General features: G+C 46.6%; 1 protein-coding gene across 2 annotated transcripts in view; it reads left to right on the forward strand.

Moving 5' to 3' along the window:
- The window catches only part of CDK5RAP2 (CDK5 regulatory subunit associated protein 2), an 841,564-nt gene that overhangs the window by 49,826 nt on the left and 764,415 nt on the right, over nt 1–27,323 (forward strand). For both annotated transcript variants that reach the window (XM_078642183.1, XM_078642184.1), the window contains exons 5-6: nt 12,229–12,305; nt 19,092–19,215. In XM_078642183.1, coding sequence (XP_078498309.1) covers nt 12,229–12,305; nt 19,092–19,215 — 201 coding nt within the window. The remainder of the gene's footprint in view (nt 1–12,228; nt 12,306–19,091; nt 19,216–27,323) is intronic.

Below are 27,323 nucleotides of genomic sequence, written 5' to 3' on the forward strand. Positions count from 1 at the left end.
GAGATGTGGCTGTTTCGTGGGATGTCGAGGATGAGTCTGGCTGAGGCGTTCTGGATCCGCTGGAGTCTCTTCTGGAGCTTGGCGGTGGTTCCGGCGTAGAGGGTGTTGCCGTAGTCCAGTCGGCTGGTGACGAGGGCCTGGGTGACAGTCTTCCTGGTCTCGGTGGGGATCCACCAGAAGATCTTCCGTAGCATGCGCAGGATGTTGAAGCATGACGAGGAGACGGCGTTGACTTGTCTGGTCATGGAGAGGGAGGAGTCCAGGATGAAGCCCAGGTTGCGTGCGTGGTCCGTCGGTTTGGGTGCGGTGCCCAGGGCGGGGGGCCACCAGGAGTCGTCCCAGGCGGAGGGCGAGGAGCCCAGGATGAGGACCTCCGTCTTGTCTGAGTTCAGTTTCAGGCGGCTGGTCGTCATCCACTCGGCTACATCTTTCATCCCTTCGTGCAGGTTGGCTCTGGCGGCGGCGGGGTCGTTGGTCAGGGAGAGGATCAGCTGGGTGTCGTCGGCGTAGGAGATTATGTTGAGGTTGTGTTGGCGTGCGATGGCCGCGAGGGGGCTCATGTAGACGTTGAAGAGGGTGGGACTCAGCAGATGACCTCGGTGGCTTCTGACTTGTACGGTGGTAGGCGGACTCTCTGTGTTCTTCCGTCGAGGAAGGAGGTGATCCATTCCAGTGCCTTCTCCTGGATTCCGACGTTGCCGAGGCGCTGTACTAGGGTGCGGTGGCAGACAGTGTCGAATGCCGCGGAGAGGTCCAGGAGGATGAGGGCCGCTGTTTCTCCGTTGTCCATCAGGGCTCGGATGTCATCGGTGGCAGCGATGAGGGCGGTCTTGGTGCTGTGGTTGGCTCGGAAGCCAGACTGTGAGGGGTCGAGGGATCCATTCGTCTCGAGGAAGGCGGCCAGCTGTTTGTTGACGGTCTTCTCGATGACTTTGGCCGGGAACGGGAGGAGCGAGATGGGGCGGTAATTCTTGAGTTCGGTGGGGTCCGCTGTAGGTTTCTTGAGTAGAGCGCTGAGTTCGGCGTGCTTCCAGCTCTCAGGGAAGGTGGCGGTGTCGAAGGAGGTGTTGATAATGTCCCGCAGGTGGGGTGCGATGACAGCGTCGGCCTTGTTGAAGACGTGAGGGCAGGGGTCGGTCGGAGATCCGGAGTGGACGGAGTTCATTGTGCGGACGGAGTTCATTGTGCGGACGGTGTCTTCGGTGCTGATCGGAGTCCAGGCGCGGAGGGTGGTGGTGGGTGGCGTTGCTGTGGTCGTGGCGTGCGTCGGTTGGATGCTGAAGCTGTTGTGTATGTCCGCGATCTTGTTGTGGAAGTAGGAGGCGAGGGAGTTGCAGAGGTCTTGCGATGGGGAGGCAAAGGTCAGATGGGCCACGGCCGATTTTAGCTAAGAGGGGGCCTGACATGTAAGTCCTGTGTAGTATTTTTAACTGTATCAACCGATATCTATGATTGATGGCTGATTCGCGCGGGGACATCAGTGCCGACTGCCACTCTGCATCTTCCAGATTGCCAACGTCAGTCTGCCATTTATCCCGCAGGAGATGGAAAGAATTTGGCATGTTGTTGCACAATTTGCGGTATGTGTAAGAGATCGCTTTAGCTTGAAGGGGCTCGGACAGGAGTCTGTCCTCAAGGGGCGAGGACTGTGGGAGGGAGGCGAGATCTGGGATGTTGGTGAGGATGGCGTGTTTAATTTGAAGGTATCGGAAGGCCTCAGAGTTTGCCAGATGGTACGTGTTTTGAAGTTCTTTGAATGTTAGTAGCCTGCCTTTGTGGAGTAAGTCGCCAATAGTGGATATGCCTATTGTGTCCCATTTATCGAAGCCACTACAATGACAGAGGGTGCCCAGCCTGTACGAGGTCCAAAGTGGGGTGGACAATGTGAGGGTGTTGGCCCATCCGAGTCTCTTGTTTGCGCAGCGCCATATTGACAGTGTGTGGAACATTGGGCCAATATAACGAGTACAGGAGTGTTTGCCGTAGAGAGCTTCGAGGTATCCGCCACAGCTCGTCTGGTATTTCTCCAAATGGAAGGCAGGGTTTGTGGGCGTGCCGTAGATCCACGAATTGGCGGCGACCAGTTGGGTTGCCCAATAATAGAGACGGATATTCGGGAGGGCGATGCCCCCGTCATACCATCCCTGCGTGAGAGAGATGAGGGCAATGCGGGGGGAGCCGCCGTCCCATAGAAGGAGGCGGAGGTCTCCTTCGATTAAGTTAAAGTAGGAGTCTGATATGGGGAACGGACAGTTTTGTAGGGCATAGAGGTACCGGGGGAGTGCAAGCATTTTAAATAGGGCAGCTCTGCCAGGTAGAGAAAGGGGGAGAGATCTCCAGTGTGAGACGTCTGTATGGAGTTTCTGCAGTGGGCCTTTGAGGTTACGAACATGGAACAGGTGGGGGTCCGGGGTAACAAAAATCCCCAAATACTTAAAGCCGTCAAGGGCAATTTCGATTGAGTAGCCTCGCGGGAGAGGTGGAGGTGGGCCGTGAAGAACATATAGCACTGATTTCGACCAATTAATGGAGAAGCCCGAGTATTTGCCAAAGTTGGTTATCACGTGTAGCAGGCTGTTAAGGGAGGATTTGGGGGAGGAAAGATACACTAGGATGTCGTCTGCGTACAGTGAAATCTTATCGACTGTGTCAGCATTCCATCGGAGGCCACAAATGGAATTATCGGTTCTAATCCAGTGGGCCAGGGGCTCCAGAGTGAGGGTGAATAACAGGGGGGACAGCGGACACCCCTGTCTTGTACCTCTATGAAGGGGAAAACGCCTGGATGTATGTCCGTTAACATAGACCTGTCCCCAGAGATCGGTGTAGAGTAACCGAACCCACCGTATGAATCTGGGGCCAAAGCCGAAACGAAGGAGAACTTCGAAGAGGTAGGACCATTCAATAGAATCGAAGGCAAGTGTTGCGTCGAGGGAAAGGATAGCTGCGTCTTCACGGAGGTACGGCATCCTGCTCATGACATTATGGACACGGCGGAGATTGAGCGCAGTGTTGCGACCCGGCAGGAAGCCCGACTGGTCTTCGTGTATCAAGGCGGGGAGAACCGTCATGAGTCTAGTGGCAAGGAGCTTGGCAAGGACTTTTACTTCAGCGTTAATGAGCGAGATAGGTCGATAAGAGCTGCAGTCTGCAGCCGGTTTATTGGGCTTGCGGATAACCACGATCGAAGCCAATCGTTGGTCTTGTGGCAAGCGGCCTATTTCGCAGCTGTCCTCGAACATAGCTTTAAGATGTGGAAGGATCTCACCTGCCATACCTTTCAGGAACTCGACAGGGACACCATTGGGGCCCATTGCCTTGCCGGATTGAATAGAGAATAAGGCGTTACGAACTTCCTCCGTTGTAAGGTCGGCCTCGAGCTCCTGCATCTCGGTCTCAGAAATAGCGGGGAGCCCCATTTCGGCTAAGAGTAATTTGGATTCATCCGCGCTATAGTGGGCTCTGGCGGTATAGACCCCTTCGAAGTGGGTGGCAAAGGCCTCTGCTATATCGCCCGGGTCCGTGACAGTAGATTGGTCTGGGAGGGTCAATTCTGGGATCCAACGGGAACCCAGCTCTCGTTTCTCGAGCCATGCGAGCATCTTACCTGCTCTGTCTCCCAGCTCGTAAACACGGTGACGGGTTTTCAGGAGTTTGGCTTGCGCCTTTTCGAGAGCTAGTGTCCTGTATTCCATTTGTTTCGCTTGCAGGCGGGCCGATAGCTCATCTGTGGGGCGTGTGTTATGTAGGGATTCGAGGTTAGACAGGTCTGTTTCGATTTGTAACAGTTGTTCACTCTGTTTGCGGCGATAACCGTTTTTGAGGGCTAGCGCTGTACCCTTAATCACTGCTTTGTACGCTTCCCATATCGTTGTGGCCGAAGGTACTGACCCCACATTGTCGGCGAAGTAGTATTCAGTGTGTTCAAGCAAGCTATCGTGTATGTCAGGAATTTTTAAAAGCCAGGGCGCAATTACTATGGGACCGCGTGTCTGCTGACGGTGGTGTGTGAATTGCACCGTGAGGGGGGAGTGGTCGGAGATCCCTCTGGGGAGCCCCCCCGGATGGTGGAAGGACTGAAGATCGGCTGCGGGTGAGAATAAATAGTCTATACGAGAGCTGCTATTGTGAGCGTTAGAATAGTGTGTATAGTAGGACGTGCGAGGATGGGACAGGCGCCAGAGGTCCTCGAGCCCCATTCTGTGAGCAAAGGTAGACAAGTCTGAACTGGATTTGTGTGAGGGACGGTGGGGGTGTCTGTCGTCTGTATCGTTCATTGTCATATTGAAGTCACCCCCGATAAGCAGAGGACCCTGTGGAAGATCGAGCATTAGGTGTTGTAGGGTCTGGAGCGCGGCCGTACCTAAGGCTGGAGGGATGTAGACTGAAATAACATTTAATGGCTTGCCTTCCCAGGTGGCCTCCACTACAGCATATCGACCTAGGGGATCAGCTCGTGTTTTCGTGCATGTCAGGGCCACACTCCTACGTACCAGAATACCGGTGCCCCTAGATCCGGAAGTGAAACCGGCATGTACAAGTAATCTATAACCTCCCCGGTTCAACGCCTGGCATGCATTACCCATGAGGTGCGTCTCTTGAAGGAGAACCAGGTCCGGAGAGCGGCGTTTAAGGTATTGCATAACCACCCCCCTTTTAACCTTATTGCCAAGACCATTAACGTTCCACGTCATTATGGTCAGGGACGTTGTTGAAGGGGGCGTCATGGTGGTCTAAATAAGTGAGATTGTGCACGGATTAATGATGTGTGGTGCATAGGACATTGACCATAAACAGAGGTTCTGGGGGAGTAGGGCATTGTAGAGTCTGTATGGGGCCCAATAGGGTCAAAGCCTGAGCTATAGGCATACCGCAATGATTTAAGACGGCATATAGGTGGGTCTAACGGCGAGAATTCGCTAGAGGTAGCATGTGAGGTCGCGGCGCGCTGCGTGTCGCGCTCCACGATCAAGAATCCGCTGCAATGAATAAACAAGAACAAGAACAGAGACCATAGAAGTCTCGACTGCAATTCCCCAACATTACCCGCCCCTCCCAAACCCTCCCATCTTACTATTCCCGTCCCAACAACCCCCCACCCTGCGTCCCTGCCCGCGGACTTAGAACTATCCACTCCCCAACTAGGCAGAGTGCCTGTCGCCCCCCCGAACATGAAAGAGGAGTGTGGAGAGCCGAGGGTGCCCTCATTGGCCAGTAGTAGGATGAAGGTATCTAGTGCAGTAAAACAACTAATAGCATCAAAAGCATTCACATGTCAGGAGTTATTGATGTGATTAAGTTGGAAGCAGAACCCGTGCCCGGGGTCACACAGTGAGTAGTGCGAGCGGGGGGACCATATCAAAGAGCATCACCCAGCCTAACTTATAACCTTCGATAGTCCACCTGATAAGGGGAAGCAGTGTCTATAGCTAGTTCCGGTGACTACAGGCTAATCAAACTATTACTCCACATTGACGGTGGAGCGATACCGGGGGTTGAGTACCTTCCCCCATTGTGAGCAGCGAGAGAGTGCCGCCCCTCCCCAGCAGGATGAGTTCAGCAGTGATATGGAAAGGTCGAGTAACAACGGGTACGGTGACCCACACTGGAAGAAAAATTGTAAAGGATACAGAGGACTCAGCACGTGGACGTGGTAGGAGGTGGACTGTGCTTCAAGCCAGTGAGTTCCTGAGGAGGATGGGCCGATATACATCCACTGTCTGATAGCAAAGTCGGACTGTTACTGCGGAGAGCGTATCGACGTGGTGAGGAGCGGCCGAACCATTCAATCCAACTTAAGTCGTCCGGCGTTATTCTTCCTGCACAGCGTCTGTGAATAGGTCTTGACTTTCCGGCGGCACCACCTCGTTGGAGCGATCTGAGGACGTCCTGCTCCGGTTATGGGTGGAGTTCACTTGTCGCCACCCCTCGAGCCAGTCCCAAACATCAGCAGGAGATTCAAAAAACCAAGTCTTACCCTCCGCCTCAATGCGTAGTTTCGCGGGGAATAACATAGAGTACTTGATGGATTGCGCCCGGAGTGCCTTCTTCACCTCTAGGAAGCTGCGTCGACGGGCCTGCACTTTCACAGTGAAGTCCGGGAAGATCATAATTTGTGCATTGTCTATTCGCAATGGTGGGCCCGCACGCGCCGTTTGGAGGATGACATCACGGTCGCGGAAGTTGAAGACTCGGGCCACGATGGGGCGAGGGGGAGCGCCCGTTTTTGGGCGGCCCCCTGGAACTCTGTGGGCCCGTTCTATGGAGAAGTAGTTAGAAAGGTTCTTTGGTTGAAGATGTTGGAGGACCAATTTCTCCACAAAGAGGTCAGCGGCCGGCTCTTCGAGTCGCTCGGGAACACCAAGGATGCGGAGGTTATTGCGCCGGGCGCATCCTTCGTAGTCATCCAGGAGCACCTCCATCTGGTGTTGCTGCTTCTGTAGTTGGGTCACTTGCTGCTGCAGTGTGGAGGTGTCATCAACGAGAGCCAGAGTCTTAACCTCGATGTCCTTCACCCTGGAGTCCATTTTCCGGAGGTCGGCTCGGAGCAGCGTTACCTCCACGTTCACTGAGTCAATACGGGTTTCGAGTGAAGAGCGAACCTCCGCAATTGCCTCCATGACGTCGTCCAGGGTTGGGGAAGGCTTCCCCTGCGGAGGGGGGGTCATCGCCTTAATGGTGGCGTCTGGGGCAACATCCTTGGGGTCCCCCCGGGAGCCCCACGACAGTTTATTAATTTGCCTCTGGTTGGGGGGTCTGTTTCCTTTGTTGGAGGCCATCTCCAAGACGGTCTCCGCCTGAGGTTGTGGTGACGGAGGCACTGAGACAGTCCCGGTGGAGTAGAGCAGAGGGGGTGGGGGGGAGGAGCTCCCCACTGACAATCCCGGGATAGGTGAGGGGAGCACTCAAGGTCCGAGTGGCAGTGGCCCCGTGGAGCAAGCTGTCGATGAGAAATGGGGAGCCAGGAGAACTCCCTCACCGCGGAGTGTGAGCCAGCAGCAGGCGTCCGGGTGAGTTAATCTGTGGGACTCCAAGGGGACCAACCTCACACAGTTTCGGAGTCTCCAGTGGCCCGCCGAGGCCGTGATGTGTAGCAGCCAAAAGAAAGGGGCGGGGGAGCAGCAAAGCGTCTTACTGGGCCTCGGGAACTCAACTCTCAGCTGGTCCCTCCGACGCAGCAGGCCGCCTCCGTCGTGGACATGTAAATCCGGGCCAGAGATAGGCCGTCAGGCACAAGACAAGGTCAGCTGTCCCGGCGTGGGCGAGTCCAGAGAGATCCGAGCCAGCAAGTTGTAGTTTACCGGCGCTAGGCCCAAGCCGGGGGCTCGCCTAGATGTAGGTGCCGGGCGGGTGGGGGAGGTCGGTAAGGGTCTTCCTGCGCCTCACCTGTGGGAGCCAGCGGCTCGATATTGGGCTGGATCCGTGGGGAAATGCCCCCCCAACACTCGACCAGCAAAATTGAGGGCACCGGAGGTTAGGTGCAGGCCGCAGCTGCCCCGTAGATGACACTCGGGAGTTGCTTATGTGGCGGCCGCCATCTTGGGCCGAGGGGTCCCGTCCGCCGGGAGTTGCTCGTGGCAGTATCTGCAGGCCAGGAGGCGCTAGCGGTCAGCCGAGGGGCTCAGAGGGGGCACAGATAGGTGAGCGGTCGACCCCGGGCTAGGCAACAGCACTAGCGGAGGTGTGGAGGTCGTTTGGCCGTACGGGCTGAGGAGCCGCCTTAGAGCACGACCATTCTCCTCGGCAGTTAGCCACGCCCCCTCGACCGTGGGCTTCTTGAGCAGGGGCCTGACTTCTGTGCGCTTCCAGCTGTCGGGGAAGGTGCCTGTTGTGAAGGTGGTGTTGATGGTCCGTTGTAGTACGGGTGCGATGGTGTCCACAGCTCTGTGGTAGATGTGCGGGGGGCAGGGGTCGGTGGGGGCCCCAGTGGATGCCTTTCATGGTTGTGGTGGTGTCCTCGACCTTGATTGGCGTCTAGTCGGAGATGATGGGCTGGCTGGTGTCTCTGGGGGTGGGGGGCTGGCTGTGGCATCTCGTCTTTAATTTCTGGTTTACGTTTGGCAATAGCCAATTTATATGTCTTTCTCAGGATTGCAACAGAATCCCTGTTTCTTGGTATTTTCTTCAAGGCTTGAAGAAGAGCACCATGAGCTTTGGAACAGCTACTATCAAACCATCTTTCTTGCTGGTAAGGTCTTAATTTAGTTTTGGCCTTTAGGTCATTTGCAATCTGGCTACATATGGAGACATAAGCACCAATTATCTCCGCGCTAAGAGCAGAACTATCTAAACATATGGCTAGATTCACATCGGCCTTGATAAAAAAAAATCCTCAAAAAAGGTTTCTGGGATCACCTTAGAACATTTAAGCCTCCTACCTTGCTCTTTTGTAGTCAGGTGGCTAACACCCAAAATCACACTGTCCCTTAAACCAGTAGCTTCTCCTAGATCCACCTCCAGGATAACCGGGTTATGGTCACTAAACACAGAGGATACAACTTTATAAGATACGACCCTAGGTAAAACACAGGAAGACAAAAAAATATAATCGATGACAGTACCAGTCTCTTTACCTTTAAATGTAGGGACCCTCTCCTCCCCATCACGAACACCTGACTCAAATAGATTCATGTTAGCTAGGAGGTCTTCCAGGGCCTCTCCCTGCCTACTGTGTTCAAAATGTGGGACCACAGAGCAGGGAGGCCCCTGGTGATCATCTATATAACAGTCCCAACTACATGGATGGATATTCAAATTACCCATAAGGATAATATCGAATGCAGTGTTATGTTATGTTTTGTTTTATATTCTGACAAAAAACAATCCAGGGAGACCAAGTGTTGGTTAATAAACTCACTCTCTCTGGCATTATAAAAATTAATTCATAAAATATTAGACAAATTTGGCATAGCCCACTCGACAATTGAAATATTGCTAGAGCCTGACTCCAACATTTTTAAGGAACCTTTCAACTTTAACGAGAAAAGGAGGATTAAACCTCCTTTCTATCTACCCACTGTCCCTGATGTTGCAGGAACAACGAAGCTTATATAACCATCCAGGCTAAAATTCTTAGTTGTATCCCACGTTTCCTGCAAGGCAATAATATCATGCATGTTGTTTGAAAAAATCCAGCCAGATATAATCATTTCTCTTAGGCCTAATTCCTGTAACATTCCAGCTTAAAATCTTACAGGATGTTGCATGATTTGGCTCCATGGATCGCTCCACTAAATGCTGGGCGGTATCTTGTAGTCAATCATTATCCTCTAAGTGTGTCAGTGGTGTAAAGTGATTAGTTAGAGCTATGTCAGTATCTCGTTGCCGTGAGAGATTAAAAGTTGAATACCAGAGTTTTCTATCTCTGAGGCATCCCAGAACAATCTATCTGCCACGTTACGTCTATTAAAGTTAACTACCACACAATCCCCTTCAATACTCTTAGGGCGACGTCCAATCCATCCTACCCTTCTAGCCATAATGATAGTAGACGAAATATCTAGACCTCCGCTGCTATATTGCGTACACCAATTTCTGGACTGCCTTAGGAGATCTTGGGTAGATTCAACAACGTCATCACCTAGAGGGGGAACCCCTGTGAATACAGCTACCAAAGGGGCAGCATCTGGGGGAAGATCCAGGTTAGTACCACATAAATTCACAGGCCTTTTACTAATGCTGGGGTTCCTAACAGATTTCTTTCCAACTATGTTGTTAACCCCTACCCCCTGGGCATTACAGGGAATAGAACTCCCATTGGCTTGTTGGGGAATTTTACCAATGGCACCCGAACTCCCATTTGTAGATGTGATAAAAGGATGATCCTGAGTTAAAGTTAAGTTGGTAATACCATGATGACCCTCCTTATCCCCAGATTTAGCAATATGAACTTGCTGGACCTGTCTGGCCAAGTCTTGCTGACCTCTATACTCTTTTTTATAAATAAGTCTATTTGTTCGCATTTTTTTAAAAGACCTGCAACACAGGTATTAAGAGTATCTACAATGTCCTTGGCAATGCCAACTAAAGCTGGCTCCAGCCGTGAATTAAACATCTCTTCCACCAGTTCACCCAATTTTTTTGAGATATTACAGTCATTATGTTGTAAGACAGCTGCATGTTTTGGCCGCTTTATGCACTTCTTGATACCTCTGCGTTTCCCCAGGTTACGTTGTGCTGTGAGTCCAGCTGGATCTCCCCCATCAACAAGAACCTCACCCACGGCTTCTACTGTACCACTTTGGATCTCAGTCACTCTCGTGGGATTTGTTATCACCACAACCGGCTCTAATGGTACTTTAGACACAGGCCCAGGCATATTGTCAGTCTCTTCACGTACTGTTAAGGGGACGTCCAAACCCAATTCCTTCTCCGCATTTGCAATCTCTTTACCTAAGACCCCCACAGCTGATGTCAGATATGAGATAATAGATTCTGACTTCCTCTGCACCTTTGCCTTTTTGCCCTCCTGCTCCCCATTACTCTGCTGTTTTCGCGTACCCATTTGGGGAGGTTAGTGGGATAGCCCGGCCCGACCTCCTTCGGCCTCCGACAGCCACAGACGGCCCGCCCTATGCCCGGGCTTAGCCCGGCGCATGCCCACACGCGTCCCGTGGGGCGGGAACTGCTGCTCACTTAAGTCCTTCCGGTTGCATGGGCGGATGGTCGGCTGGTGGCCCCGCGGCTTCCTGGGGCTTGTAGTCCCTGTCACGTCCCCCACAGGCTCTCTCAGCAGTGAGTCATTGTAGGAGAAATTTGCATTATTGTCTTCTATTCCATGATAAGACTGAGATATCCTGAATAGTGCCCAGATAAAATATACTTTCCTCCCGTTGAGCTTTTCAGAAATCCTGCCCTTGTTTCTACAATAATACAGCCTTACCTTTGTTTTTCTGGGTTTGATTCCAGTTGTCTGTGTGCTCTGTGGAGTTTGATATGTTTTTCCAGGAAGATGGAATGAACCATTTTCATTCAATTTCACTACTTATTGTACCATTTCTCCATACTTGTATTCCCAGAAGGCAGACCTTGCACAACCTCTTTCTGTTTTCTGCATTGTTCAGTTTTTGGGCCGGCTCTTCTGTCCCCACTTGTTTAAATAAAGTGGAATTGAATATTGTTTAGAAGAAGTTCCTGAAAGTATGGTGTAAATACAGGACAGAAAAATCTTCGTCCCCCTTAGTCAAGCGCTTAGTTCCTCCAATATCCCCTGGACATTCTTCTTAGTTGTCACTGTCTTCAGCTCCCTCTTCATGCAACACTACTTTGGCATTCATGATTTCCTTCCCTTTTATATTGCTGCATAACTGATCTCCAGCGTATACAGAAAAATGTCTGACAGATGGGTAGTTTACATTCTTTTTTTTTTTTTTACATTTGTACACACTTGTCCATATTCATAATAGAAGGTTTGGGGAACAAACGCCTTTGAACATCTCCATTACGTGCTCATCACGAGGATGTTTGTGTCCTGCATCTCTCAGGGTGGGAATATCTTGCACTGATAAAGATCTCCACGTTTGAGCAGTCTGAACCCCACTCCAACCCTGCTGCTGCCATATTGGATTTGATTCTTCCGTTTAGTCACTGCATATCTTTTCCATGGTACTTGCCTTTGAAAAGGGTAGGTTCACAAAGCTGTTCCTCAGGAAAATACATACTGAATGCGGTTTACAATATGACTGATCATTAAAACTACGAGGTTATTTAGTCAGATCAAGTTACTGTCAGTATTCGGCAAAAAGGGCAATGCTAAAAATATATTATTCAACAATCTTCCCAAAGAAACGTTCTATTTATCATATCTTTGAAAACTTTAATAACACAATACAGTGATGGCTATTCCGATTAGGTGCTGTATGAGGGCACTTGACATTTTAAAGTAGGTAATTTCTAGGTAAGTAAATTAATTGTTTTTCATGGTGTTTGTCTGTCACCACTGCATGCTTTACAGGAACATCACTGCAACTTATGGCTTCTGCTGGTTAATGCCTTTTATTATATTGTTTATTTTATCATATGATATGACCTATGCTGTTCCCTGTTTATGTATTTTAACTATGTGCTTTTTTTATATATTGCTGTATATATTTGCATGTATCTTTTATGGCCTAAACGGCCGAAATAAAGATTATTGGATTGGATTGGATTGGATTGGATTATATTTATGCTTTACTCTTTTAAATAATTGAAGATTTATTTTTGTCTGTGGCCTCTTTATTTTAACAGAATATTGAGCTGAGGGTCGAAGTAGAAAGTCTGAAACATCATCTGCAAGAAAAACACAATCTGCTTATTAAAGCCTCGTAAGTATTGCATTTTTTAACATATTTTATTTGTGTTTATTTTATTTATGCACATACATATTTTACACTTCTTTATGTTTGTATGTTCTGTTGTGGCAAATCCCTGCGACACATTATTTACTTAAACTTTTAAGGCAAGTGTTAAAAAAATCCATAGATTCAAAATGTTAAGTTTTTTTGTGTAAATAATATAATTCTGACATGTTAAAATCTGCAGAAATCTTAAGTGAATTACACATTGGTGCAGAATCATAATGATTTGTAGGCACCTGCATGCAAATTAGATGCCGCAAAATTATTTTTGATTTTAAATTACACATCCTGATTCTTAGACTCAAGATAAGCATTTGTATGTATGTATTTATTATGTGTTACTCATACCCAACAAGTTTAGTCTCTAGGTGCAAGAAGGCGTGATCAAGAGTGATAGGAAGAGACAGTGGAGCAAACGACTATGAGAAGTATTCTATAGGGAAAAGGGGAGAGAAGACATAATGTTTACAGATCATTCGGACGCTGTGTAACTTCTGAACACAGCAAACACATTCAAATTAGGACAGAACAGAGGCAAACTGGTATGAGGTCAATAGGTGTCCAGTGGGATGTTGTTCATTAAGTGTGTTTTTAACTAGGATTTGAAGATTTTGAGGCATGTGGCATCTTTGTAGAAAGGAGGGAGAGAGCTGCATAATTCATTGCCCGCTATAGAGAGTTGTTTGTTTCAAGGCATTTCCTTCTCCATTTGGCAGTAGAGTGCTTGAAGTCTTTACTCGAGTGAAGATTGCTTTTCAGCTTCAGATACAGTGAACAGACTTTGGGGAGGGCAACAGGGTTGAGCTAAGATGTGCGGCTTTCCAAATAGCGGAGAGTGTTTTAGTTGATTTCTTGAGTGATGGGAATCCACACTAGCTTGGCACAGTAAATTAATATGTGTTCATATTTTTTCCCAGGCCAAAGATGATGATTCTTGCTCTGTTGTTTCACTGTCTTCAGTGGTGCGTTGGAGAAAATGTTAAGCAGTAGAGTAATCTAGATATGACCAGGTGTTTATTTGGGCATATCCTTTGTGGTAAGCCCTCATGTAGTAGATTCTGGAGATATAGAGTAGACGATATGCATTTCTGCTAAATGCTTGGACTTGTGGGGGCGAGGGGAGCAGATATAATGAGAGTTCTGAGTCAAATATAATCCTCAATTTGGCCTGTCAAAGGGATCACAAAGGGATTATTTAGATCAGATATTATTTCTGTTAAATTTGTATATATACAGTATTTAGTGGCAAACAGGTCAGGACCAGTGGCTGAGGAATCTGGGCTGAATCTGCGTGTAATCAGCGTACATTTAAAAACTTAAACGAAAGAGAAGATTTTATCAACTAGGTAGGTGAGTGGGGCGGCCCTTGCGGGACTCCATTGATGTTGTTGGTGTTTTTGGAAGTAAATTCATCTAGTTTGACAAATAGTTTCTTGTTTGTTAGGAAGAATCCCATCCAGGCACGGGCTTTTCCATGAATGCCAAAATCGGTATTCAGGCAAGCTTGAAGTACTTTGTTGTCAACCATGTCAAATGTAACTCAAAACATTTATGATTGAATGATTGATTGAATAGAGATTTTTAATGCGCAACTTTGCCCGGAGGCATCAAGGCGCAATTGATGGTAACTAGCCAGGTACATGTAAAGAGATATAAAATATAGAGGCCTAGGAGTAGGCTTCAGTAAAAAGCAGAGTTTTAAGGCCCTTTCGGAAGAGGAGAAGAGATTCTTGGACCCTGAGTTCCAAGGGGAGCTCATTCCAGAGTCTGGGAGCGAGAGAGGCGAAAGCCTTGCCTCCCCATCTCGCCTTGGCGACTCGGGGGACAGTCAGCAAACTCTGACTGGCAGAGCGCAAGGCCCTACCGGGGACATAGGTTGACACTAGGGACCTGATGCCCTCAGCACCAGCACCATGGAGAGCCAGGTGAGTGATGGTCAAAATTTTAAATTTTATCCTAGCATATACAGGGAGCCAGTGAAGATTCTTCCTGATCAAGGTACCTGAAGAGCGTCTGGGGGCATTAACGACAAACCTCGCTACAGCGTTCTGGACAACTTGCAAGCGATGGAGTAATTTATTGCTCATGCCAAGATATAAGGCATTGCAGTAGTCCAGTCGCGAGGATAGGAGGGCAACCGCAACCAGTTTCCGGGCTTCAGGAGAGAGGTAATGGGTAAGTTTTCTTAACACCCTTAGAACCCCGCAGCAGGTTGAGACCGTTCTATTTACTTGCTTATCGAAAGCAAGTGAGGTGTCAAATATGACTCCCAGGTTGCGGGCGACGGAAGAAGGCTGGGGACAAGATCCCAGTGTCTGTGGCCACCAATCGGCTGACCAAACCTCCTTATTTCCACCAAAAACCAGAATCTCCGTCTTTTCCCCATTTAATTTGAGGAAGTTCGATGCCATCCAGCCTGCCACTGCTTCCATACAATTTCTAAAATTTAGGGCCGTGGTCTCAACGGATTGCGACAGGGAGACCATGATCTGGGTGTCATCGGCTTACGAGAGCACTTTCAATCCAAAAGTTCTAACGAGCCTAGCAAGTGGGGCCACATAAACGTTGAAGAGCGTAGGACTCAAAGAAGAGCCCTGCGGGACCCCACACTGCACAGGCCTGGCGTTGGAAAGGAAGTCACCCAATTTGACCCTTTGCTGACGATGGTTAAGGAAGGAGGTGAGGAGGCTCAGAGCCTCTTATACACTACAGTCTTTGTCACAGATTCTAAGTCATTATTTTGCGATATTTAGAATTTCCTTTTTTGTGCTGTCATTTAGTCTGAAGCCAGATTGGAATTCTGAAGTTGCCGGTTTGATTCTAGGTAATTTGTCAGTTGGAAGAAGTATAGTATTTTTTTCTTGATAATCAAGTTTATTAGCATTTGAAAAACAAACAAACAAAAGGACAGCACACAGTTTGCATGGTAAATCAAAATCCATCTCCAACAGACAGTAAAAACCCCGGCTGAAAGGCAATACATTGGTGAATGAGAGCAAATAATTTAAAACAGCAAGTTAAGCCACTTGCCCCATACCTTGTTGAACCTCCCAGGACATCCCCGGGCCTCAAAGAGAGGTTCCTCCCGGGCTGCGCACCAGTCCACCCCTCGGTGTCATTTTCTCAGGGAAGGCGGTTTGGCTTGAGCCCAGGCCACTGCAATATCTCGCTTCGCCACAGCAACCGCCGGGCCCAGAAAGTGCTTGTCGGCTCTAGAGCCGACGCAGGGGATCGTGGCGTGACAGAGTTGTAAATACTTATAAAATTGGGAGGTGTGACGGGAGTGGCGCTGCTGTAGATCGGGGAAGGCCCTGATGTGATCCCCCCACCAAGACGTCCCCAAGGAGCGAGATCCCGACCTGGTCCCACTGCCAAGAGCCTGCAAGGGTCGATGCCTCTCGCAGCCACGTGCCATGCCACAGATGTATGTTGAGTGAGTCGCTTGTGCGTGTATCGCAGAGCGGAGCGCCAGGCCACTAGGACCACTCTGGTGACTGGTGGGATCGCCTGTGGTATTGGAGTCCAGTATAAGCAGGCTTGGATTTGCGGGAAGTCCATGGTTCTAAGTTCAGCCGATAGGCCGTGTCAGATCACCCCCCAGTAAACCAATCATGGATGACGAGGAGTCTGGTAGCATAGTAGTAGATGTGGAGATTCGTCATACCCATGCCTCCGTCAAAGGGTGGGATCCGGCACCGGGCTAGGGTAATACAGGGCCTCCCACCCCTCCACAGAAACCTTGTAATCGCCCCATCAAAGTCTCGGAACCAACTACCCGGGAAATGAAAGGTGGGATTCTGAATGATGTATAGGAAGCTGGGGAGGATTATCATTTTCCTACAACCTATTTCACGAGGGTGTAGCGAAAGAGTCTTCCTTGCTCCTGGAGAAATACAGCCTACTCAAAAGGCAGTTTCCTGCCTCAATATCAAACTTTCCTAAATATTAGAGAAGATAGTCTGACCACTAATAATGGTAGCCCCCATTGTGCGATTGATCGTACTGCAAGAGCTTTCCGTAGCATTTGATACCATACGATAATCTGTGATCATTGACAGATGAGCAAAGGAACTGCCCATACTTAGATCAGCTCTTTCTTGGAACAGTGAACACTTTTAGTCAAAAGGGTCCATATCGATCTCTGTCAGCTTTAACTGCGGGCATACTCTAGTGATCTGATCCTTATGCTGTACTTAGTAATGGCTACATGACAATACTAGCATACATCATTAAAATCTAAAGACTGTCCTTAATTGTAGCTGGTGGTTGATGGTGGGGGGCACCGCACATATTTTTGGGAAGTGGCACTTATTTTTCATATCAGATATTTACTGAGTGCAAGAGAAGGAAAACACACACAGATCGGAAATATATAGGAAGAAAAAACGGAAATACTGTCACAAATATAAAGCAGGAACTTGCAAGTGCGAGAAACTGGGACAGGAGTGTCTGGTAGTGAATTGTAGACTACCTGACTTGGTATTTAGCATGCCGACTTTAATTGCACAAACCACTGGCTTTTTTGCAGAGCTTTGTTACTTCAGCACTCCTTTCACTAATTAAGCACTGTGTAAAACATTGCTTATCAGTCAGAATGCATCTCCTTCTTAATTGTAATGAAATAGAAATGTTGCTTATACTACCATCTGATCCCACAACTCCCTCTTGGTGGAGAGAATGCACTGCATTCCATTCCCACATATAGAATGTCAGCAGCTCAGGTGTCCCATTTACTTAATATTTTCACTTTTAGTGGACAGAGTGACAAAAATGTTGTTTGATCATCTACGTTTCTTACCGCAAGTACCTAAAAAAACCCTGAGCTGTCTGGAGGAATTGCCCCCAGGACTTTTTGCAACACTATGCATAAATAACTATCATCAAAGGACCCTCTATCAGCGCAAGATAAAGCAGAATCATGGGCCAGAGTTCTGCAATGTGGGTACATCAGGCCCTCACAGAAGGTATATGTTGGCTGACAGCCATAAAAAGAAAATTAGATCAATATTCTGTGGTTGTAATGTAAATTGCATCAAGCAACTTTTCAGATGTCTTCCAGCCACACAAACCTGCTCCTAGCTTAGGCCTGTCCATTCAACAAACCCCACAACCACAAGGACTAGGGCAAAAGATCTGTACATGTCCTAGAGGTTAATCTTTAGGAACAGCATTTGATGCCCTCCTTCTCGCCACCCCTAGATTCAACTCCTATTTTAAAACAACAAATCTGACTTAGCATAGTTTTGAAAATATTAATATGGGTGTAATTGTATTTTACAGCCTGTAAATAATGTACCAATCTAATCTTAGTGATGGACAATATTTTGCTTGTGGTACTTGAAAACCTTCAAAGGTCAGTTGTATTTTTGAAGTGTGAGTCAAATAATAATGCATTTTCATTGGAAAGTGGTACCAGCAGGTGACCTGCACGGCTGCTGTAAAATGGAAGAACCTTCGTGAGAAAGAAGGAGCAAAGAAAGATAAGGCCCCTCTTTTTCTCTTTGTCCAAAGAGCAAAAAGAGAATGAAGGGGCACTGAGAGAAAGCTGACAGGCACTGAAGAAGGAAGAAGCAAACAACAACAAGACCATGGAAAAGAAGGGGCACAGAAAATAACAGGGTACAATAAAAGAAAGAAGAGGCACAGAGAGGAACATTAGCCACTGAGAGAATGAAAGGGGCATGGAAAGTAAGAAGAGCACAGCGAAAATGAATGGATACAGATCAAAGGAAGGGTTACAAAGACCTAAAAGGTGCTTCAGATTGAATGGGTGATGAGACTGTAGAGACAGAGGGGCTGTTTGAGCACATACAACAAACACATAAAAAGCTTAATGAGACATGGAGGGAGCACAATAAATGAAACTGCTTAAAACAAGAGAAGGCGCACTAAGAGATAAAATGAGCCCAAGAGACTGAAGGAGCTCAGAGGCATATGGAGCACAGGCAGTAAAGGGCACGGAGAGACCGACACGATTAACACAGACAAACAACACGAGGTAGGACAAATGAGAGACAGTCAGAACACAGAGACAAGTGCACAGAGAGGTAAGAAGAGCACAAACACCAAAATCATAGAAACAGAAGTGGCACAGAGGTAAAAAAAAATGAATCACATTTAACATACAGCACATACAGAGGCGGAAGCATAGAGAAATCAAATGGATCTTAACATAATAATTATTGCTTTGTGTCAGAGGGTCTCATAGCTGTCATTATTTAATGTAATGATCATGTGCGGCATGTCAGAGTTCAGGTACTCGTGAGCAGTGTTTTGAATTCAGTGTGTTACATGTGATAATTTGAGTAAAACTTCATCATGGATAGAAGGACGTAAGAAGTGATGAGACATTTTTCAGAAATGTGCTCCATTTGGGCACCGTTGTGGTCTGGAAAAATGTTAATCATCTTACTTGGAAAGCTGGTAACATTGGTGAGAACGCTGTGATGAGGTTATAGAATATAAGCCATGTAAGAGTCGCTCTTCTGCTGTTTTTTTAACACACTTTTCTATTGACTGCAAACATTGCATGTATCTCAGTATGTTACAAACATTCAAGCTGTTTCCAGATTTGTGGTTTGATATGGAGCTCATTCATGCCTAACATTATATCTTGGCCATAGCATTGGTACCGACTCTTGAATTTGTTTAATATCAATCAGTGCTTGCTTTGATCACCAGATTTCTGATGCTGTGATCATCTCCTTATCAGAATGCTTCATTGAGTGCTTATTGTTTTCTCCTTTATTTTAGTAAAGCTGTTGAGAGCTTGACTGGTGACAGTGGATCTACTATTCAGCACTTAAGAGAAGACGCTCAAAAAGAAGTGCAAAAAGTGGAAGATTTTCTAAATAGCAAAATTATTCAGTTGGAAGAAGTACGTAAAGTATAACTTTCCACTGTAGAATGGTTGACTTGTAAATGGATGGAATAGACATTGTGTGTGTGATGTGCTTGTTTGTTTGATTATGTACATATTTGTGAAATTCTGGGTTGTCTCATTAGTCTCTTTGCTGTTTAGGTTAGTGAACAATTTGAAAACTTAAGGAACAGTTTTGGTTTGTTTCCCTTTTTTTTCCACTGCTTTTTATATCACCAAATTGTACAGTCACATCATTGAGAATTGCCTTTTCATGAAATGGTAACAAAAGGAGCTGCGTTTACTAAGAAACGCAGCCATAATGTGCCAGTTTATACAGTATGTACATATATTTATACATAACATATGGCTTTCTTCATTATTGCTATCTCTATTTCATATTTCTGCTTCATATGTCTCATTCACTTCATTTGTCCTATGGTTCAATTCTGTCCAGTGCAATTCACCTGTAAGTTGTTGCCACAGTGTGTATGTGAACTGTTCATAGTACCTGGAAATTAAAATTCTCAACTGAATTATCCACTTCAGGTCTCCGGTGTAATATCGTCAACCGAAATGTTTTCACAGCTTTAGTGCGGCAGAGATTGTCAGGAGTTGTCAAATTTCTACTAGTTATGCCGATGATCAGGGAATAGCGTTTATATTCATCCCTCTGTCATTATGTACCACCTCATGTGGCAGCTCTTGACTAACGAACACTCTCAATTTGTTGCCACATGTCACCTGTTTTGCTAATTCCTAACCTGTTTGGAACATAACTTCAAAGCATGATGGAAACAGATTTTAAAGGGATGCTGAGGCTTTAAATTCGAAGGGAGTTTACCCATTTATAATACAGCATCTATGTAGCCATAGCCTTAGGTGCTAAAATGAAATGTGTCCAATACTATAGTCAACAATTGGGCGTGTCAAAGATCAGAAGATAGCGACGTGACTAGCACAAGGGCAGTGACAGGGTGAACAGGAGCGAAAATACATCCGCAAAACTACTCCCAGTTTTCTGTTCAAGAAGGGAACAATATCTATATCATCTCTAAAATTGTAATAAAATTATGTGGCTCTGTGTTAGTGGTCGGTGATGCAAGGCAAGGTGAACCAGGATGTGTGATTGCAGGCGCTTTCCCATGTCCCTGGGGACCCAGCTGAGAGGAAACCACAGTGGCCAAAGTGGGAGCGTGAATAAAACTCAGGAGCAGGCTCCGGCCTGGTTGAGAAGATCATAGCGGACCCCAGGCTTGGCCCTGAGTCAGACAGTCGACAAACTAGCTGTTGGGGCAGGTAAGGCCCTAGGGCTGTGAACCTCCCTAGATAGGCTTGGAAGAGGGCAGTGCTATGCCAGTGCAGCTTGCACCTATTGAGGGTCCCTGAACAGCGCAGTATGCTGCATCCAAGTGCTCAAGCATATAAGCATTCTGCAACCAGCGGTGCAACTATCCACTCTCCCCTTTAAGCCTGATCAACCGCTGGCATTACCCCCAGTCCGCCTGCATGCTTGCCAGCCTGCTCGCAAGCCGCCTTTCTTTACTATGCTCTACGTCACTTGAGTCTTTTGAAATATAGAGCTACCACAAGGAAAAGGCAGATGGCTCTACAATGACTCAACTGAACCAGTTTAATTTGAACAGTTTGCTTTCTACACTTGCAACCTTGCACCACAGCAACCCTAGAACTCCCTCATCCGTTCAGCCAGACAAGTCAAAAGGAGCCTAATTATGCTTGAAGTACTGATCCACAAACCCCTTAAAGGCAGCTGGCTGCTGCTTCCAAACTGCATAATATTCAGGGAAGGCTCAGTGAACATGAGATCTGGGAAGATTAGGCAACAACCAGTCCAGAAACTATCAAACCGGAAGAGAAACGATAAAGTTACCAAATCTACTAAACCATCTAAATCCAGTGTATCTCAAATCAGCCCTCTGATATTGAGCTGGCATGGATAAATCATCAGCCCAGTCTTTAAAGGGGGGGGGGTAGATCTAACTGGGCCAACTGCAGGCTTATAGCACTCCTAAATTTGGAGGCCAAGTATTATGTCTCCTTAATACTGGCAGATCTCATCGAGTGGCGTACCATGAACAACGTGGTTCGTGTAAATCAGACGGAATTCAGGAGAGGACTTGGGACAGCAACCAACGTCTTGTCAGCTCCTTAATTGCTGACATACTCAAGCGAACGCAAAAGAAATTAGTTCTTTGCTCTATAGATTTCAAAGCAGCATTCGACAGCGGTGACCGTGGGATACTCTTGAAGAAAGTAAATGAATGGAGAATCCCCGTACAAGTAGCTACGAGCCATCAAACAGCTATATCCGAAAACCTGTGCTGCTATGACTTACTTAGCATTGACGCTCTTTATTTAGGCATTCATTGAATTGACTTGTGTGTTTTAAATGTAATATTATTGCAGTTTTAATTAACTCACATAATAAAGAAATCTGAATCTGCTAATATGAGTCACCAAAAATCTTACTTCATTTAGTCTTTTTTCCCAAAGATCTGTTCATTGGTAACTGCCATATTAGTTGTCCCAAAAAATGATGTATATTCTCAGGTAGTAATGATCACCAGTGCTTCATAATGCGTCCAGCTTAGGCAAGAGGGGCAGTGCTTTGACCAAAACAGTGGCAGGTTGTTTTTTGGTCCTCATCACTCAGTTCAGTATGCAGTTACAGAATTCTTAGCAGTGATGTTTTTCTGAACTGCCTTACTTCCATCTAATGCAAAAACAACAATTGATGGACAGAATGCAGAACAATGTCATACATTCACCCCAGTACAGAGATCTGGGCCTAAATCCATCGTTTTTTTGCACTCCACATCACCCCATTTCAGACGTGGCCATATGCAAATCAGCCTTGACCCTGTGCCTCATGGGGACAGTCCAGCCCGAAATGCCAAGCCATGTCTTCCCTGGACCGGAATCAAGCATCCTAGGACCGGTTTCTGGCTATCAGCCATCATCAGCCAGGATAGCTTGACTCCAGTGGTGTGGAGAGCACAGGACTCACGTCTGAGCATACGTGTCCCACTCGGGGTGACAAATGCAAAAACAATAGTTGATGGACAGAATGCAGAACAATGTCATACATTCACCCCAGTACAGAGATCTGGGCCTAAATCCATCGTTTTTTTGCACTCCACACCACCCCATTCCAGACATGCCATATGCAAATCAGCCTTGACCCTGTGCCTAGCTGGCTGAAGACGGCTGATAGCCAGAAACCGGTTCTAGGATGCTTGATTCCGGTCCAGGGAAGACATGGCTTGGCAGATCGGGCTGGACTGTACCTATGAGGCACTGGGTCAAGGCTGATTTGCATATGGCCATGTCTGAACTGGGGTGGTGTGGTGAGCATAAAAACGATGGATGGATTTAGGCCCAGATCTCTGTACTGGGGTGAATGTATGACATTGTTCTGCATTCTGTCCATCAACTGTTGTTTTTGCATTACTTCCATCTAAAGCACCATAAAGCCTTTGTGTCTTATTGCGTAATTTTTTCAGCCATCTCCCGTTTGTTATCCGTAAAGATGATTAAAATTCAGCCAAAACGCATTTCCTTTCAATGGAGTATTTACCCTATGAACAAGGCGGTACTCATCAAGTTGTAACACTAGATCAGTCTAACCTCAAGTGACAACACCCTCAAATCTCACTTTGTCATAATATATTAAGCAAAAAAACAAGGCAACAATCAGTTGTCTTTTTTGAAAATGTAAATGCACCCCATTATTCAGCGATATGTGGAACCCCACCTTTAGCAGCATTATCAAAAAAAAAATGCTTTCTGTAAAACTGTTTATATTTGGAGACTTTTTTTATGCACAGCTTGCTTTTGGTACTCACTAGGCTTGCAAGCTGTAGACTCGGCCTCACCAAAATCCTGATTCTTTCCTTTTTGAGCTATTAAGTCACATATTTACTTTCTTTTGAATCCTAGGATCATAGTACTGTTGCATGTTTTCAGCTAGGCTGTAGCTGTTGTACAGATGGTGTGTCTTTTTCCTCTAGAATGTGCTGTCATAAGTAGGAAATTATGATTGGGAGGCTTGCTGGTCCTGTGACTGCAAAGCAGGCCAAATCATCACCCTTCCGTGACCAAGCTTTACAGTTGGTATGAGTTTCTAGCAATGATGCCTGTATTAGATTTTATTAAAATGTGTAGAACATTACAACCAGACAGCTACATTTCGATCCCATGTGCCCAGAAGTCATTGGTTTTTTTAAAAAAAACTTTATTTTTGTCGCAGACAGTTACAGTATACAAACAGTTGCGCCGACAGTTCCATAAAAATAACGACATTCCGTCAAGCCACACGTAACTGTTCACACGGCCCATCAGCCCACATCCCGAAGGCCGGGCGGCGGTAGGTGGGAGCATGCCAGAACTGGCGAAGAGCCTAGCAATGCAACTGTACGGCAGGATATTCCGATCTGCTTTTATTTTTCTTTTATGCAGGTTACCCCCCCAACTCCCCAATGGAACCTCCCCCCCCCCCCCTAACAACACAAACCCCAGAAGTCATTGTTAAAAAAACCTGTGGTTCATTCAAGTGCTGTATTGCAAACCAGAGGCGTTCAGCAATGTTCTTTGTGGAAAGAAGTGCTTTCCTCCTGGTTAAGCTTCCACAAAAGCCATTCTTTTTTAGTCTTTTCTAAATAACAGAATCATTAACTTTAACATATTGCGAGAGGCCTGTCCGATCCCTTGTCATAGCTTTGGGGGGGTTCTTTGCGTTCTGCAGGAGCATCATATGGCCTGATCTTGGTGTGAATTTGCTGAGATGACCACTCTTGGGTACATTGGCAGTCTTCTTGAACTTTTTCCATGTGGTGATCTTTCTCACTGATATTGCTTGGAAATGGATTTAGAGTTCTTGCCAGACTCTGTGCAACTGTCACAGATTGTTGACCTAAAGATTAATTGTTACTGTAAAGATGAATGCTCCAAACCAATCTGACTTTCTGGTATTTTAGGTCTCGCGACCTATCAATGCCCGCAAGCGCATTGAGCGGAGCGAGAATTCAAGTGCTCGAAATCCTCGTCAAACCAAGGGCTTCCTGCGCTGCGGTTTTCATTAAGTTCACGTGAACAAACAAGCACGCGCATTCACGGCCGCACAGCACATCAAAGGGCTTCGCCCAGCATGCGCTCTGCGGCTTCTCGGCTTCTCCTCCCCAAATTATTCATGGCTGGCCGGTGGCCGGCCGTACTTTCAGTTTCCCGGCAGTCTCCCGGCCGCTCTTGTTTTGCATGTTTTTGTATGCATGTAGAACACGCCTATTATGGTAGCTTTCTATTATTTTGCTCTTCTCAAGTACTTTCTACACCTCATTCAAAATGCTCCTTATTTTTAAAAAAGAGCTTTGTATGCATCTCTGGATCCTTAGACACAGCGTTCCTTCTTACGTTTGCAGCCGGGTCTTTAGTTCTGCACAGCATGGAAATCTGTGTTTTATAATACCCATCTAAGGTCCCTCAGTTTAATTGCTCTCGTCCAGGCAGATGCTCTTTCTCCTTCCTCCCAGCCACCCACTAGAACGCCCTTCCGTTGGACATTCATGCTCACCCTAGCAGTCATCGCTTTAGATAACGTTTGAAAACCTGGATATTCTTAGTCTGCTTCTTTCTCTAGCTTTCCCTGGTACGAGACGTGATGGCAGCACACTGCACACACAGCATTAACGTGTTCAAACCTAGGACAGATGTCTCCAAAGCTTTGGTGTGGCCAAAAGCTCCCTTTTCCTCAGGTTTGCACCAGGATGCAAAATCGTGGATGAGAGAAGAAAACGTACGGAAAGCTTCACTTCTTTTGGGCCATAAACTTTCAGGCCGTAGCAGCACTCCTTCCACACCTTTGAAGTGAAGCTTAGCTTCACTTCAAAGGCCCCTGCTGCTTCACACCCTCATCGCCGCTCTCCCCGCTCGGCCCCCTCCCCTGCCCGCCGTGTCGCATTTCTCCTCCCCTTCTCTGCCTTCCCTCCGTCTTGTTGGTTAAGCATTTCATGAGCCTATATGTTTACCAGCTTTCACCTTCTCTGCTCAAGTGCCCTTCCATATTGCCACCCCTTATACTACTTGTTTCTCTCGTGTACTTCTCCCCCACCCCCGCTCTGTGGGGCTCTCGCCCTTGTGTACTTCTCCCCTACTTCCTATGTTGCTGTCACTTCCGTGTGTTCTCTATGTCTCGTGTCCTCCTCTCTGGCTCCTGCGCTCTGTGTTCTTCTCTCCTTCGCTCCGTGCGCTCTTCACATTCTATCAGATGTGTTTCTTCCCCGCCCCTATGTTACATTTTCCCTTCTGCTATGCTTTACCACTCCTTGCCCCATCTCTTCCCCCACCCCCGAATTTGGTCCTTTGTTAGCAGAGTAACAAAGGACCACAGTCCCATGTTTGTTTTAATTTGTGTTTGCGCTAAAAATCGTAATTTTTTATTTATTGATCTTACTTGTGTCCGCTATTTAGGATCCATAAATACAAAATTAAAGCAAATGCACCTGCATCATAACGCTGGCACGTGGCTCTATCATCACATGCACTTTATTATTGTGTTTTTGTTTTACCATTATGGTGTAGACCATCTTCTAAAGACAGGTCTGAAATGTGAGGCCTGTTGGTTTGGCCTGTGCTTGTTTATTTTATTCCTCTAAGTATATGTTTTCATAATGTACAGTCCTGTAAAGTAGGGAAATCCGGCTGATTCGGGAACATTGGGAAAATAATTTTCTTCAAGGAAAAAAGTTTGATTAACTGGGCATGTGTATTTTTTTTACGTTCTTGAATAAAGGTTGATTACTTCGACTTGGGGTACTGTTGCTAACAGGGTAGGCCGAAGCCTCGAATCAGGGACGCAGATGATATATTGGTAGGTGATTTGGAAGGCCTGTCCACTGCTTTTCTGCAGACATATTCACTTTCTGTTTTCTATCAACTCTCACTGTAGTTATTCAAAGTGCACACATAGCTTTTTAACTTGCAAAATGCATCTCACACTGCGGGAGGCCACAATGGCAACTGAAACGCGATCCACGGGAAATTAAACTTTTATCAAAATCAAAGTTCAGTTTTTTTTCAGTTCAAAAGCTTTATTCGAAATGTTAAAAACAATTCATAAAAGCATACATACAATCAGGAAAGCAGAAAAACTAATTCTTGTTACAAAGACAGTATAAAAAATCCATGTATATGCTAAAATTGAAACGACATGTGGGAATTATGGATTCAGTAATAAATAGAGCATAACCTCGAGCGGGACCGTTGTATCATCAATGAAACGTTGCTTATTCTAGCGTAATGTCCCGTCTGGATTTCAATATTGCTCTTAAATACATCATTACAGTATTAATTGTATAGTAATCTTCCAGGGATCGCAATTTATTATATGCTTCTCTCGATTTTCTTATGCCCCACTTTAATAAAAGGGGCCGTAATATTTGTCGCCTTGGAAGTGCGTATAAAGTGCAATATAAAGTGCAGTGAATATTGGATTGGACTGACAACTTATCACAGGGGCAAATTAGTTTAGCTTTGGACCAGTCGTTACACCTTGGAAGAGTAATAAGTCTGAAAAATGTTTCCAATCGGAAAGATGTTAATATTCTACGATAAAAAAAGGGTTGGTCAACAGTAAGGTACAACTGGATGTTTCTATGAAGTGTCACTTCATCGTGATTTCTGACTGACATCTTGACCCTTTGGGTTTTCCATCTATTTGATTCACAATGTTCAGTCAGTATTTTCTTTAGCGCGGATCTGGAGATAGAGTCCATGGTGGCTGGGTTAGAGAAATATTCTGGACAGCCGATCTCAAAGCACAGACTCTTAACATAATTAAGCCACATGATGTTTTTTACCCCGCAGCACTGCAGGCAGTCCTCTGCTACCGCTCTGTTGAGATTTGTGGCAGGGTTGGTCCAGATGTTATGCCACAATAAGATTGGTGCCATCTTAATGGTATCAGAGATATGTTGTATGGCCAATTCTGCATGCAGGACATATATTGATGTGCTGGGCGGGACTGCCAAGACATACCTTAAGAATTTGTTCTCTATTCGTTGGATGATTTCCACAGACTGTATCCCCCATAACCCAGCCCCATACGTGCC

The sequence above is a fragment of the Lissotriton helveticus genome, chromosome 5_1 (genome assembly GCF_964261635.1).
Source record: "Lissotriton helveticus chromosome 5_1, aLisHel1.1, whole genome shotgun sequence".
In the NCBI taxonomy this organism is placed as follows: domain Eukaryota; kingdom Metazoa; phylum Chordata; class Amphibia; order Caudata; family Salamandridae; genus Lissotriton; species Lissotriton helveticus.